Genomic DNA, 16673 nt, shown 5'->3' on the forward strand with positions numbered 1-16673 from the left:
AGGGAAATTCATTTCACAGGTTGGGAGGGAGCAGGTACTCCTATTGTGCAAAAGCTTGCCTGGTATTACCAGTGCTAACACCTGTGGTTACCAAGCACTGTATAGAATCTTTCTTTTGAAAGAAGTTTTCTGCCTTAAAACATTTGTGCCAGGCCAGTGTGGCTCCGTGGTTGAACTTTTACCCGTGAACCAGGAGGTCAAAGTTCAATTCCAGGCAAGGGTTGTGGGCTCGATCCCCAGTGTGGGATGTGCAGGAGGCAGCCGATCAATAATTCTCTCATCATTGATGTTTCTTTCTCTCTCCCACTCCCTTCCTCTCTCTGAAATCAATAAAAATATATATTTTTTACAAAGTTTCTTCATCCTGTAGCCTGCTCCTAAAGTGAGACTGGGCTACTTCTAACTCAGAGAAGGGGAGGTGCTGAAAAGCAGCACAACTCTCTCTAGACCTTTTACACTAACAAAGGAGCTCAAGGATATAGGAAAAGTGGGGGTAAAATTTTCCATTTGTTCCAGATAAGCATGTGAATGCTTTCCCTTTAGACCAGCGCTGCCCAACAGAACTTCCTGTGCTAGTGGAAGTGTTCTCTATCTGCATTTTCCACACGTGGCTACTGAACACTGGATATGTGGCTCGTGGCTGAACAGCACAGCTCTGAACCGAAGTCAGACTGCCTGCTCACGGCCTTTCCGAAACCTTGCTAGCCTATCCGAGGGTCTCACTTCATTAATCATTCAGGACATATTCCTTGAGCACATACCCATGTACATAGTAAGCAGGGGAAAACAAATATAGAAGCCCCTGCTCTGAGTGGGCTTACATTGGGTTAAGTGTGTTTTTTAAAATGATAGTATTTGGGGGCAGAAAAGCAAAGTCTCAGTTTGAGAAACAATGCAGTTCTATGTACAGAAGAAATGAGAGGATACCGAGGGTGTGCATAAGCCAAGTGAACCCATGAGCCTTTTTCTGGAAGAGCAGCGTAGCCTAGTAACAGAAGAACAGCTTTGGATGTTATTTCCGAGGAAGGTCAGAGGCCAAAGGGGCCACTTGAGTGGCTAGGCAGAGTAGTAAGATTCAGCTGCCAACGGGAAATGGGATAGGATAGAGGAATTCCCAGCTAGAACACATTTCAGATTCCCACTGGAGGTGGAATCAGGAGGAAACCAAATTCATGACTGGGAAAGGTACTCAAGCAGCTGTAAGAAACACAACTATTTAGTAAGTTTTCAAGAGATTAAAATTTAAAAATACAGGATTAAAAAAAGTAAGGGTGTTTGTTTGATTAAAAAACCAAAACCCATCTTCAGCTAGTAAAGGAGGAGCCATAGATAAGAGGATCGCCACGCATCTGGGTTTTTTTCACTGCAGGGTGCAGGCAGCTGGGCTGGGTCATCTCTCATCAGTCACCTGAGACACTGCAGTGGCAGCCACTGAAAGCAGAGCCAGGGCAGGCCAAACCTGGCACAGCTGAATGCTGGTCGATGACAAATGCCAGTAAATGATCAGAACTGGGTGCCTCGGTGAAGGGTATAGCCAACAAGAGGGAAGGAGGGTTGTTCAGAATTGCTGCATTTGAGTAATTGGTATTAATTAAATCCAGAAGTAAGCTCATTCATCAGCAACCTTACCTAGTTCTGGGGGTAGAACGGTCAGGCGGTTCCCCTGAATGTGGAGCTCCTTAAGCTGAGTAAGCTCCCCGATTTCCTTAGGCAGCGAGATCAGGTCGTTATCCCTAAGGCTGAGCTAAATATAAGAAAACAAGGAGTTGTCAAAACAATTTCACATAAATTCCCTTAAAGAGGCGTTCAACATAAACTCTGTCCTCTTCCATGCCCTCTCTTCTTTAAGCCTCAATCCTTTCAATTTATTTACAAGTGACTACAGATGAACAAGAAACAGTACCAAGAGTAGTGGTTTATTCCTGCAGAACAAACCCTACTCCTGCTCAAATTGACTTGATTCTACTCCTACAGGGGCCGCAGAAGTGAATTGATTTTCTCAGAATTTAGATAAATTACTTACTATCTGCAACTTTGTGAGCTTCCCAATATCTGGCGGCAGGATTTCAAAATCGTTGTCACTTAGATAGAGTGCACGCAGGGTGGCTGCAAATTAAACAGCAATATATAAACAGGGTGACATGGAACCCAACCATTTGAGGTCTGATCAATACAAGGGAGTCAGCTTTGATTAATAACCCTGGCTTGGTGAGAAGCCTGTGACATACCTAGGGCTCACAATAATAACAAGCAGGTCAAACTTAGATTTACTGGCTTATTGTGGGGCTGGTGTGTTCAGGAAAACATCTATATCCAAGAGGACTGACACAATTAACAACTGTGGGCACCAGTAGTTTTTGGCACAAAATGTCAATATACCCTCAGAAAAGATAGCTATTTTTCTCCTATTACTTCCGATTCACATTTCTTACCCCATTTGCATCCAAAGTAAAAGAAAGAAAACCACTGTGTCACTTATATCAATACTTAAGGCAAAAGGGCTCTTTCATGTAAAGAGAACTATTATATATATAAAAGCCTAACCGACTGTTACAACCAGTTGACCAAACGACCAGTCACTATAAGGACGCACTGACCACCAGGGGGTAGACACTCAATGCAGGAGCTGCCCCGTGGTGGGTCAGTGTGCTCCCACAGCCAACCTCCTACAGTCCCTCCCCCTGGCCGGCTGGCCCCAATCAGGACCGGGTGAGACGGCACCGATTGGCCCCAATCGCTGGCCAGGCCAAGGAACCCCACCACCTGTGCACAAATTCATGCACTGGGCCTTTAGTGTTAAAAATAAATCAATTACTAAAAGGCTTTCCGGTGGTGGAAGCCATAATCACTGTTCACTGTTTCCATGATCAGACTCATTACAGTTGACCCTTGACCCATGAGGAAGTTAGAGGAAAGGACTCTGCACAGTCAAAGACCCGCACAGCTTTTAACTCCCCGAAAACTTAACTACTAATAGCCTCCTGTTGACTGGAAGGTTTACCGAAAACATAGCCGATTGACACATATTTTATATGTCATGTGTAGTATATACCATACCAGAATTCTTACAATAATGTAAGCTAGAGAAAAAATGTTATTATGATAATCATAAGAGAAAATATACTTACTGTATTTATTTTTAAAAATCTACATATAAGTGAACCTGCCTTTGAAGTTCAAGTCTGTGTGTTCAAGGTTCAACTATATTATTACTTGTTTCTATGGCTTTAACAACAAAAATAAATGAAGACAAAGGGCTAAAATAATGACCTGGAGTCTAAAAATAGAGAAAACACTAACTTAGGCAGAATACCAATAATCAGAAATTTGTTCACAGTATTACACAATGGTAACATGATCCAAACTACTAAAATCCCAAAGAATCTTTTTATCCTCAACCAAAAAGGAGTATAAGCAGATGTATGTTTTCTTGTTGTTGCATTCATTTACATTCTAATGTTTTAAAATTCGACAGAATTGTATATTAATTTACATAATAAAAAACAATATATTCCACAGCCCAAGAAAATATTTTAGAGTTGCTTTCACATGCTTGAGGAAGTCAGAGAGAGGGTATAAATAAGGTAAAAAATGTAACTTTAGAAACTAGTTCAGAAAATTCAATATTTCTGGATGCCATACATGTCACTATTTGGACAAGCAGAACACTCATTGAAGGAAAGTAACTCTTTCCTAAATATTTCACAAGTTCTTGAGAAAATAAGTTTTTCCTAATATTTATGAGCATTTGCAACAAGAATCTGTTTGCAATATGAAAAGCTGAAAGTGTTTAATTATATACTATCAACAAAATAGAATACATCAATAAGAGCACTTTTTAAAAATATACATATATATATATTTTAAATATATTTTATTGATTTCTTACAAAGAGGAAAGGAGAAGGATAGTGAGTTAGAAACATCGATGAAAGAGAAACATCGATCAGCTGCCTCCTGCACACCTGCTACGGGGACTGCACCCACAACCAAGGTACATGCCTTTGACTGGAATTGAACCTGGGACCCTTCAGTCCGTAAGTCAGAGAGGAAGGGAGAGGAAGAGAAAGATAGAAACATCAACGATGAGAGGGAATCATTGATTGGCTGCCTCCGGCACCTTGGACCAAGCCCGCAACCCAGGCATGTGCCCTTGACAGGAATCGAACCTGGGACCCTTTCAGTCTTCAGGCCGATGCTCTATCCACTGAGCCAAACTGGCTAGGGCAATAAGAGCACTTTTTTAAAGGATTAAAACAATAATCATGGCTGGAAATTTTAAAAATTCTGTCAGTGATTTATTGATAGATATTTTTATAAATAAGTGACTGGAATATCTTTGGGCAAATAGCCTACAAAAAGTTACCTGCAACACATATATTATTATATACTTCATGTTCTTTAAAAAAGGAAACTCAAACTCCTTAGCTAAATATCTCATTTAGATACATAATCTCTATCAGAAAGTTAATATGACATTATTAAAGTCCACTTCAGTGCAATGGTGTCAGATAACTATATATCAAGTACACATAGTGCTGAGCTACGAAAGAAAATTCAAACAGAATCTGTAAAGAAAAAAATCTATATGCCCAATTTCTCTTGGAGTTTGGGCCTTGGTAAATAAATATATATTTTTAGAACACACAGTACCATTTTAAGGAGAATTACAGAAGTAAAAGTTTCTTACTCAGGTAGAAGAAGTTTCCAGGAAGGGAATTTTCATTCAAATTGTTGTAAGTCAAATCAAGGACCTCAAGAGCTGGGAGAGAGCCAAATCCTCGAGGCAAAGTGTTTAGTCTATTCATGCTGTGGGTGGAGAAAAAAACCAAGACATCACATATAAAACATATGTTTAGACAGAATATTCAGATCACCTATGTCACAAGCCTAAGAGCCATATGTGAGGGGCTGAAAGCTTAAAAGAAGTCATAATTTTATGATCACTATGTTATTTAACTGCCAGTTCCCGGCAGGCTCCCCAGGAGGATGAGAGAAAACACGTGAAGCACTTAAGACAATCCGTGGCTCCTGAGTGGGTTCTTGAGAAATGACAGCTATAACTACAATTGTATTTCAAGAGGAGGTTTGAGAGGAATTCTGACTCAGCCCCAAAGAGGCAAGCCCAGCTTAGGAGAAATGATCATAGTAGAAACCTCAACTATCAATGGTGGTTTTTCTATTTGCACCAAACCAGCTTACCCTAAGTCACTCCAAGGTTGTAGCTCAACTATGCCAAGAGGCATCAATTCTTTGTTTGCATGTGGACATTTTCCACCTGCGTACTGGAAACGGGAAAGCGCCTGCATATGACGGAGAAACTTACAAAATCAGATTTTCTTTTTCTCTTCCTCAAAAGCCACAAGAAAGCCCATACTAATGCTTCCCTTTTGGAACATTTGGATCTCTGGAGGTGCTCCTGGGCTCCTCTTAATTCAATAAAACCTTCTTAGCTGAATGAAAGAATCTTTTTCACCTCCACAGTGACCGGTTCATACATTTAGCAGGATAATCATCAAAAACCCAAATCCATAACACTCAGCGCTGTGCTTGGTGAAAACTCCTAACTGTTCATGAGATGAGCTCCAACCTCTCATAGCGGAAAGTTATTCCAGACAGCTGGCTGGCCACGGTCCTCTCGAAATGCGATCATCCTTGAAATAATTACTAGCCTGTAACCTATGTGGCTTTACATTTTTTTGGAAAATAACTCATAAAATGAGCCACATTTAAAGAATTAAGAACATAACTCAACTTTATTTATTCAAATGGCCTAAAAGTCCTTTCACCGGAATATACAGCAAATAGTACTATATAAACTTGAAAAGCAGAGTCTGGTGGAGTGTGCCATTCAGATTAGGCATGCACGTGGCCTAACTGTAGCATCTCATTTTATATATTTTCATTAAGGCTGCTTAGTCTAAGGAGTATGCTCTATATATCTTGCCTTAAACAGAACTTTAAGTATAATTTCTTATGCCATTGAGGACAGAAGTATCCTTTCTTGAAACCCATCTTAATTCTTTCCCAGAGAACTAAGAATTTAGTTCAAACTTTGACAATCCTATCTATGTAGCTAGATAATTAAATACAGAAAACTTTACACAATCAATAAAGCACTGAGAGCCAGAAATATGCAAACAGCTCCCAGGACAATAAAGAGGTGACTCAGACACATTCAATAAGAAAGGAACCTTTACAACTCCATCCTGAGGCATCTGGAACTCAGCCAAACAAATTCTGAGCTCAGGACCTTCCGAAACCTGGCTCCACCTGTATTTCTATTTCAGCTGCCCACAGCAGATATCTAGGTATCATCCCATCTCATCCATATCCATCTTGCCAGTTTTACCTCCTCTGTATTTTTCACATACCATCCCTCCCCTGCCTCCGTTCTCACTGCCCAAGTTCACCAGGAACGTTAATTTAGCATTCTGACAAGGCTCCTGACCTCCAGCCATACCTCCCTGCAGCCTCTCTTCACACATCCTTCATACAAAAATCTGAACCCATATTTTCCCGCCACTCCACTGTGCAAACTCTTCAATGGTCAGCGTGATAAAATTGGAGCTCCTTTATTTGACACTCAGGCCCTTCATTAGCACATTGACTCCTTGCTGATGATTTATTTGTTTACAGTCTACTTCCCCAACTGTGATGTATGCCTCATATGGGCTGGATGGCCACTACCTACAACACAGCCTGATACATAGTTGGAAGCTCAAGAAATACTCATTAAATGAAGAACAGAGATTCATGCTCCTCTTCTCCCCTCTTACCATACCGCAACATCCCTCACATTTCATACTCAACAACACCAAACCACTTGTAATGCCCGGAACATGCAGGGCTCTGAGCTTTCAAACATGTCATTCTCACAATCAGAGATGTCTTCCCACTGCTTGGAGTCTGAGAAATTTCTTCTGATGCATCCAGTCTGGGCACAAATACTACCCTTGCAGGATCTCTTCCCCTGAGAATCTTCCCTGTAGACTACTGTGCCCCTGCTCCCTCTCCCACTGCACTTCTAGAACCTGCCACACATCAGTGACCCAGCTGTACACTGTCACTGTTCGCTAACAGCCAGCTTTGTCCCCATTCTTACCGCCAGGGACTGTGATTTTCACCATTGGCCCCCAACACTAGCAAAGTTCTTGATGCAGAATAGGCACTTACATGGTCACAAAATAAATGAATTAATTAAAAAAAATGGTGATGATAATAGTTAACACTTAGGTACCGCTTACTATGTGCCAAGTAGTGTTCCTAGCACCTGATATGTAAATAAAACCTAATTTAATACATGAACAAATTAATAGTAAGAATATATCTAGTTTATATATCTAGTATATGTATCTAGCTTTAGATTCTTTACGGATGCAAATTAAATAGTATGACAATTTTCAAAACAAAGATCTAAAGAGAAGATCCTTTCTTTGGGTATATAGTCTCCATTTTTAGAGGGGGAAATCCCATCCGACATAAAGTGTTCTTTCCCCTCCTTTAAACACTACTTCCCCTTTAACATTAGGGAAAAAATTGCTCATGGATCTTAAAAACGTTCATCTCTCAACCAGAATGAACATCAAAATTGTGTCTCACCAAAAACTCCCCGTGGAAAGAATGAACTAAACTAAAACTCATTCCATGAATGAGATTTTTCTCCATGATTGCTCCTTATTAAATTGATAAATACCTGGCCAGCTTCTATTACCACTCCATGTAAATCACTACCTTACTAGAGCATTTAATGGCTATGATTTCATAAATATATTACTTTGCACAGTGAATAAAGCATGAGTGGGCACTTTCATCTGAGAGCTATAACAATGAAGCTGGCATTCAGAAGCCCACGTTCTGGGTGGTACCTATGATGTCTGATGGACAGGGTCCTCTGCCTGGCATGGCGCCTCACCATAGGGGCCACTGGGAGCAAGTCACTTCACCTCTTGGAAAGGGCGTGGCTTCCTCTCCTGGACATGAAAGCAGGAGCGCCTGCCTGCCCTCCCTTGTAATGGCTGAGAGGGCCAAATGCTGGCATGAGGACTTTGAAAACTATCAAGTAATATACAGAGATATCCAGACCACTGACACCGGCTTCTGCAACCTCCACTGAACCAAACTTCCTCCTTCATCTTTGTATAAAGACAGACAAGATTAGAACCTCTTGACTACATAAAAGAATTGCAAGAATCAATAAAGCCATGTTAAGAAATGTACCCTCTCCTCAGAGAAGGAAGGTGCTTGGTGAACTACCTCTGCTTGACACAGAGAGCAGAGTCCACCACATTACAACTGGCCCCAACAGTTACAGCTAAGCAAGTAAGTCCCTTCAGGATCAGTATCACGGAAATAAAATTTTATTGGAAACAAAATACAGTAAAAAAACCCCACACAACTCTTATTGCACCAACAATTAGCTTCTCAATTAGTTCTCAAAGAGATCTGCGCTAATGTAGGCCACTGTAAGGTTGTATTAAAACAATAAAACTTTCAAAAAACCTACAACATAAAAGGAAATGAGGAATCAGCGCCTCCCTCGCAGAACCCCTGCCCACACCACAGTCCCCCCACCTCCTCCTCGCTTCCCTTCAACTCTCACCCGAGGTTCAGGTGCTTCAGCTTCTGAAGGCTGCTGATCTGCGTGGGCAGCTCCTCAATCTGGTTATTAAAGAAGTTGAGCACTTCCAAATTCTTCAGCTCTGCTATGTTTGCCGGCACAGCTACAAAGACAAAAACGCTGATTATGAACTCAGGAACCTCACTCCTCACAGGGAAAGCCAGCAACACACTGTATTTTTCTTCACATGAAAGAGAACCATCCAATATAATCATCTAATTCACGTATACTTACATTTTGTACGTTTTTCCTAGATTGTAACTCACCACTGATTAGAAAGGGAAATGTTTCTTCAAAGGGCAAAGAGAATGTCTGTGCCACAAACAGCCTATAAGTGCATATTACAAAGCATATAAGCTTTATAATCGTCATACAATGTCTGATAAGTGCACTTTTCCTTCCTTCTGGTCTCCTTGCAGCAAGCGAACTCCAAGTCCCATTCTTAATGATACGTTCATCAAGCTGTGTCAATACTCTGGTATCTGAAGAGCTGTTCTCTTCATATTGCACTAAATCACAATTTAAGTTCAACCTTAAATGATAAAATATTCAACTTACCCAGTCTTTTATTTTGGCCCTGACCTTTGCACCTTGATCAGTACACACACACACACACACACACACACACACACACTCATACACACACACGTTATATCAGCTTAGCAACAGATCAATGCACTGTTGTTATACAGAAATAGGAAAAACCAACTCAGTAGCATGATAGGAATACTAATAGGCAGGTCAAAGGTTAACATATAACAAATGGGGCCTGACAGATTCTTCCTTCCCTACAGTATACCTGCAAATACAAATTTAAAAGCAAAGGCTTCACCCCGACCAGTTTGGCTCAGTGGATAGAGTGTCGGCCTGCAGACTGAAGGGTCCCAGGTTTGATTCCGGCCAAGGGCATGTACCTTCGTTGCAGGCACATCCCCAGTGGGGAGTGTGCAGGAGGCAGCTGATCGATGTTTTTTCTCTCATCGATGTTTCTAACTCTCTATCCCTCTCTCTTCCTCTCTGCAAAAAATCAATAAAATATATATGAAAAAAATAAAAATAAAAGCAAAGGCTTCTTTATCTCAAAAGTACTAACTCTCGATTGGTAGCAGAAATACTTCCCATAGACTGTACTTCTTGTATCCATTTGCTGATTCAAGTTTTCTATAAATATTTTATTGGCCATGAACTTATTGTCCATGATTCATACAAACATCAATCCCTAGACTATGCAGGTAACTGAAGCCATTGACATGGGCCTTGGGCACAACACAAGAATTCTGTCTCATGTCAGTACATGTACTTTCCATCCCACCAGTTCCCTCCAGCGAATGCTCCAGACTGCTGCGAACACCGAGGAGCACCTTTGCTTAGTACCACTGCAAAGGTGTGTGTGAAATCCCAGACAGACATCTGAAATACTTACAGAGAATGCCATTCCAAGAACTCCAATGTGTAACTCCGGGGGAATAAGTACAGAGGACGGGCACACTGTTCAATCTAGTCTGGGGTCATCATTTCAACTTTATAAAATGTCTAAGATATCGATGACAGGATTCCTTTTAAAGGGAGGAGGCTTGGTAAGAGATAAGGGAAATGCTTTCCTTGGAGGAGGGGACTGTGAAGAATACAAATCATTCTAGACTGAGGGACGAGGAAGCAGTAATCCAGATGGAAAATGAGCAAGGCATATAGATTTGTTTCCGAAGTGGCTGGTGGTAGGGATGGAGACAAGAGGACAGATTTTAAGGGGATAATAGGCAGCTGGGAAACCACGCTCTTGGACACCAATATGAATGCATGTGAGCCCTGCCTATACAATTTGACTACAAAAGCACATTTTTAGATGTGTAGTCAAAAACACACTTTTATGCAAATGAATGGTATTCACTTTATGTAAATGATCATGAAGAAAATCAGGCTGTGCCTGCTGAGTCGCCAGGTGTCAGCTTACCTTTTCTGAACCTGGACCATGAAGTGTGTGAGCTCCACAGATGACAACATTGCTCAGAGGCCCGCCCGTTCTCCTGTTCCCCCTCCAGCTACCACAAAGTTTCTCTCCTGCCTTCATCTGATTAGTTTGAAGAGCATTAAAGAAACTTAGTGCAACCAGGAGAAAATGATGATCCCAATTTAGCCACAAACCAAGAATAATGCAGCCAGAATTACTGCTGCCTTCCCAAAGTTACTTTGCCAATGCAATTAAATGTTGGTCTGAAGGTATCGCCTTTTTGACAGGATGAGAGATTATTTCACTCTCCTTGCTAAATCAGTCCAATTTAAAACCACAAATTATGCGAAATGTGATTTAGGGCCCTGTTTTGTGGACATAAACAATAACCCCACATTCAATTTACTAAACCTCTTCCAGCCTTTTGGTGTGCATGTGAATTGTGTGTTTAAGACTCCATTCAAGCTAGACAGGGGAAAAAATTACACAGCTAATATTCTCCCTAAACCATAGAGTTTTTCCCATGGCCAAAGTAAAAAGCAAAAGAAATTAACATTCAGACCTGTGTGGATGGGATAACATTCGCTCTTTCAACCAATAATTAGGGAATGCTTATTATGTGCACAGCACCATACCTGTAGCACCTAGCATTTCAATACTTCAAGAAAAAAGTAAGAGAGGCATACTATTTAAAAAAGTAATCTACAAAAGGAGTAGTCGATAAATGGAAACAGGCCTAGAGCTTAGAAAACAAACTACAACAAACCTGCCCATAAAAAATAACCAACTAAGATAATAACTTGTGCAATAGCTAAACCATACACATACATGGCAGCAACAATTTATGAAACGCTATCATGAAAAGATGGCAGCAATATGTCACTGGTCAGAATATTCTGGTGGAATTTTTCAAGATACCTATGTGACACATTAGCAAGGGTAGTATTTTAAACTATTAACTAAACAATGAGCACCTGTGTATTTCTTATTATGGGTTTGTAATGTTCCTTTCTCATCAATCTGTCCAGATTCTGACTGTGATCCCAGCAGTACACGTGCGGCTTGTAGACGGCCCCGAACTTAGCACACCGATGAGAGGCAGCATAGCATAGGAACACAGGAGGCCCTCCTGGCCACCTAGGCTGGCTTTGGCCTCCCCTGATCAGCCCTAAAATCTCAGTGTGTCCTCACTCAACTCAACCTCTCTGGGCCTCTGCTTCCATCAGGCTGAAGTGAGAAGACCAGATTGTGACCATTTGTAAATTCTCTACCTCCTGGCTTTGACATTCTAAGAAGAGTTGGACTATGAAAATCAAGGATATGGATTTATATAATGCAACAAACCGGGCCCTCAATCAGGAAGCTCAGTCATGTAGAACTTTGCTTATGACAAAGAATTTATTTTTTTAGTATCATTTTCTGCCTAGCAATGATGGCTGCTTTGATTTCGGTTGCTAGATTTGGGAGAAAAGTCCCTGAGTACTCTCATGTGTCCTCTAGCTTCTAAATGCCACCTTCTGCTCAGGTCACAGGAGCACTGGGCACATTCTAAGTCCAGAGCCTCCACTGTGTTTTAAAAAGGTGACAAAGATGTGATGATGTCACCCCCAAAACTATGCCCCAAGACGGGTCTCAAAGCATCTTCGGGCAATCTAAGAATCTGAAGGCTACTCATGCTAGAGTCCCGTCTCCCCAAGAATCTCGTGCAGGTCCAGACTCAGCAGTCAGCCCCCCAACCGTTTTTGGATGGTTCCACAAGAAGCCCAAAGTGCCTAGCAGGACTCAGAAGTGGGGGGCACAAAGGGGACTCACCTAATCTTCTACATTAAAGTCTCCTTAAAAAGCTCCCTCAGGCAGAAAACACTCGCTGGACACAGAGGATAGACCTGAGCTCCACCTGTAAGAAACCTCTGACCCAGCTCTATTCCTGAGTAAGAGCATGACTTCTAGAAGCACACAGATCTGTCCTCATCAGTTACATTTACAGCAGGCACTGCTCCCAGGCCTTGCGCAGCCGAAGAGCAGGCCAAAGTCAGTGTTACACACAAGAACACGCTGCCCCAGCAGCCGGCAACAGCGAACCACCTCCTCCAACCGAAGAAACTAATAAACTATTGTACTAGTAGTAACAACCACAGATCACTCTAGGAGCATTTTATTCTGAAATATAAATTTAATAATTCCACAACCAATAACTTACTTGTAAAGCATTTTAGAAGTTTATCCACACAATAATAAATAGCAGGGTATGCTCTGGGGTGCGCTGTCCAATATGCAGCCACTAGTTGAATTTAAACCTAGATTGGGAATGCACATTGGTCTAGTCACTACAGAAAACAGATGGAGGTTCCTTAAAAAGTTAAAAATAGAACTACCATATGATCCAGCAAAATTTACTCCTGGGTATTTAGCCAAACAATCTAAATGTCCATCGACAGATAACTGAATGAATGTATGTATATATATATATGTATGTATTGGAATATTGTTTAGCAAAAAAAAAGAAGGAAAAAAGAAAATCCTGCCATTTGTGACATGGATGAACCTTGAAGGCATTATGCTAAGTGAAATAAGTCAGACAGAGAAAGACAAATACTGTATAATGTCACTTATATGTGAAATTTAAAACAACAAAAACAATTCATAGAAAAAGAAATCAGATTTGTAGTTACCAGAAGCAGGGCTTGGGGAGATGAAGGAACTGGATAAAGGTATTTAAAAAGAAATAGAAAAAAATAAATGAATTTAAATCTAGATTAGTTGACATTAAGTAAAATTAATAATATAACTCCTTGGTCACACTAGCCACATTTCAAGAGTTGGTAGCCACATTTGGCTAGTGGCGACTGTCCAAGGCAGCACAGATACGAAACACTGCCATCGCAGATACCTAGGAATAAACTAAACTAAGAAGGTAAAGAACCTGTACTCAGAAAACTACAGGACATTGAAAAAAGAGATAGAGGAAGACATAAACAAAGGAAGGACATACCACGTTGATGGATTGGTAGAATCAACATCATTAAAATATCATTACTACCCAAAGCAATTTATAGATTCAATGTAATCCCCATTAAAATACCAACAGCATATTTCACAGACCTAGAACAAACTTTCCAAAAATTCATATGGAATAAAAAAAGACCCTAAATAGCTATAGCAATCCTGACAAAGAAGAACAAAGTTGGAGGGATCATAGCAGCACAACTTATAATAGCTAAGATTTGGAAACAGCCTAAGTGTCCATCAGCAGATGAGTAGATTAGAAAACTGTGGTACATCTACATGATGGAATACTAAGCTGCTATTAAAAAAAGAAGGAACTTTTACCATTTGCAACAGCATGGGCAGACCTGGAGAGCATTATGCTAAGCAAGATAAGTCAGTTGGAGAAAGATAAATATCACATGATCTCACTCATATGTGGACTATAATGAACAACATATACTGATGAACAAAAATAGATCCAGAGACAAAGAAACACTGAAAAGTCTGTCCAATCAGAGAGAGAAGGTGGGGTGCAGGGAATAGGGGGTAAGAGATCAACCAAGGACTTGTATGCATGCATATTAGCATAACCAATGGACACAGACACTGGGGCAGTGGGGACTTGTCTGGGGGGCGGGTGTGGCCGGGAAGGATGTCTATCAGGGAAAAAGGAGACATATGTAATAACTTAAACAATTAAAAAAAATTCATCTTAACGTAAAAAAAACAAAACAAAACAAAACACTGCCATCGCTACAGAAATTTCTAGAGTGCTGCTCTAAAGCAGTGTACAAACCTCAAGTACATCATAGTTACCAGAGGGCTTGTTCAAACACAGACTGGGGTAGGGAGTACTGCACAGTATCTGATTGAGTAGGTTTGGGATGGGGCCCAAGAATCTGCATTTCCAACAAGTCTCCAGGACATGCTGATGCTGCTGGCCTGGTGACAATATTTTGGTTCAGAAAACTTTTAACTCATTGTGACATCAAAATCATTAACCTAATAGACATGTCCCTTACCCTGCACAATAATGCTGAATGAGATTATAGCAATCAATCTTATCCAAGTTAAGACTCCTCTGTCACTTCAGTGCTACTGAACCCGCAGGATGACAGTAAAACACAAAAAGGACAGTCTAGGTGGCCAATGCATCCGACCTAGAGGCTGCCATCTAACCATTCCCAATGGACTTCACTTCCCCACACAGATCTCTAAGGTGAATCACTATGGAGGAGCATGGTGAAAACAAAACTGAATTCCCTAGTCCACGGCATTAAGTCGCTCTGCAGCAACATGAGCCCTAACTGTAGAATCCTAGGAGGCAGTGACAGCAGACAGGCCAGCTGGGTGCAGCCGATCGGAGGCGGGGGTTTTTGGAGCAAAAGCATCTTGTGGCCCCTGAGGCAAAGAAACAACACTGTGAAGAGTGACAGGCTCTGGCAGCAGCAGGCACCACGCAAAACATAAGGACAGGAGCTCGCCAGCGTGCAGCCCACAGAAGGGCCGGTGGGGCACCATGGGTCTTGAGAGCCGTATGGTCGGCACCAGCAGTCAGGTCCCTCTCAGCTACAAAAGGGTGGTAACAGACCAGGCACCATGTTACCACCCACGGCTCCCGGGAAGCCAGAAGCTGCCCAGAACACATGTAAGTTTTCGTCATAAGCACGGGCACGAAACCTGGAGGTGAACTCCATCCACCACCTTCAGCAGCCTTCTGAGCAGTTAGAAGTACTCTCTGCCCGACTATTTCTGCAGAAGCACTCAGACTGTTTGTAGCTCTGGTGATCCCTGCAAAGGAGAGGTGCTAGGCTGGGACATGAAAACCAGGAATGCTACCCACATGCCTCTTTGAAAACCGGAATTCATGGTTCAGCCATTGCCCCCTTCACGGGAAACCAGGGATGGTCTGGGAAGCACCCTGTGAAGAAGAGGAACACTTAATGGGAAGCAAAGGCTGAGAGGAGCGCACAACCGGCGGTGGACTTGTTCCCTGGGCTGTGATGGTGAAACACTGCGAACATATGCCCATTTCCAGGGACACCAGTGTTACAGACCCAAGGGCCAAACAAGGCCTGAAGATACCATATCTGGGATAAGGTAAAGCAAAATGCAGTGACTAGCACAGCTGTCCCAAATCTGACATGACTTCTGTGAATGCGTCATTCAAGACATGTACCTTACTGCAGAATGCTAGCTCTTTGCACATAAAAATGTTTTTAAAACACTTCAATTATTGCCTCTTACTGGTTTGGCTCAGTGGATAGAGCGTCAGCCTGCGGACTGAAGGGTCCCGGGTTTGATTCTGGTCAAGGGCACATGCCGGGGTGGCGGGCTTGATCCCAAGTAGGGAATGTGCAGGAGTCAGCCAATCAATGATTCTCTCTCATCATAGATGTTCTCTCTCTCTTTCCTTCTCCCTTCCTCTCTGAAATCAATAAATATCCTATTAAAATTATTTTAATTGATTCAGTTAAATTAAAATTAAGTTTTATTAAAATTAATTGTTTCTAGCTTGACATCACAAACCTAATAAAGTTTAAATATCAAGTTTTCCTTAAATTTATAACACAGACTTCAATTATTTAAAAAAAATAAACACAACAAAAAACATGAAGTGGAGACAGACTCATGGATACAGAGAACAGCCTGACAGCTGTCAGAGGAAAGTGTTGGAGGCTTGGTCAGAAGACTAAAGGAATTAAATAAATAAAATAAAACTCATAGACACAGACAATAGTACGGTGATTACCAGAGGGAAAGGGGGTGGTGGTGGAAGGTAAAACGGGGTAAAGGGGGGAAAATGGTGATGGAAGGAGAACTGACGTGGGGTGGTGAACATACAATACACTATAAAGACGATGTATTATAGAATTGTATACCTGAAACCTATATAATTTTATTAACCAACTAGGGGCCCGGTTCACGAAATTCGTGCACTGGGTGTGTGTGTGTGCGGGGGAGTGTCCCTCAGCCCAGCCTGCCCCCTCTCACATACTGGGAGCCCTCAGGTGTTGACCCCCATCACCCTCCAATTGCAGGATCGGCCCCTTGCCCAGGCCTGACGCCTCTGCCAGAGGTGTCAAGCCTGGGCAGGGGACCCCCAGACCCCTCCGAT

At 41.7% G+C, this 16673-nt stretch overlaps 1 protein-coding gene across 4 annotated transcripts in view; it reads right to left on the reverse strand.

Annotated features, from left to right (window-relative positions):
* RSU1 (Ras suppressor protein 1) overlaps positions 1-16673 on the reverse strand; it is a 193371-nt gene that overhangs the window by 140277 nt on the left and 36421 nt on the right. For all 4 annotated transcript variants that reach the window (XM_015565496.1, XM_015565497.1, XM_006766041.2 and 1 more), the window contains 4 exons: positions 8602-8722; positions 4690-4808; positions 2024-2106; positions 1630-1744 (listed from right to left, as the gene is read on the reverse strand). In XM_015565496.1, the coding sequence (XP_015420982.1) occupies positions 1630-1744; positions 2024-2106; positions 4690-4808; positions 8602-8722 (438 nt within the window). The remainder of the gene's footprint in view (positions 1-1629; positions 1745-2023; positions 2107-4689; positions 4809-8601; positions 8723-16673) is intronic.

Source organism: Myotis davidii, unplaced genomic scaffold (assembly GCF_000327345.1).
Source record: "Myotis davidii unplaced genomic scaffold, ASM32734v1 scaffold1120, whole genome shotgun sequence".
Lineage (NCBI taxonomy): Eukaryota > Metazoa > Chordata > Mammalia > Chiroptera > Vespertilionidae > Myotis > Myotis davidii.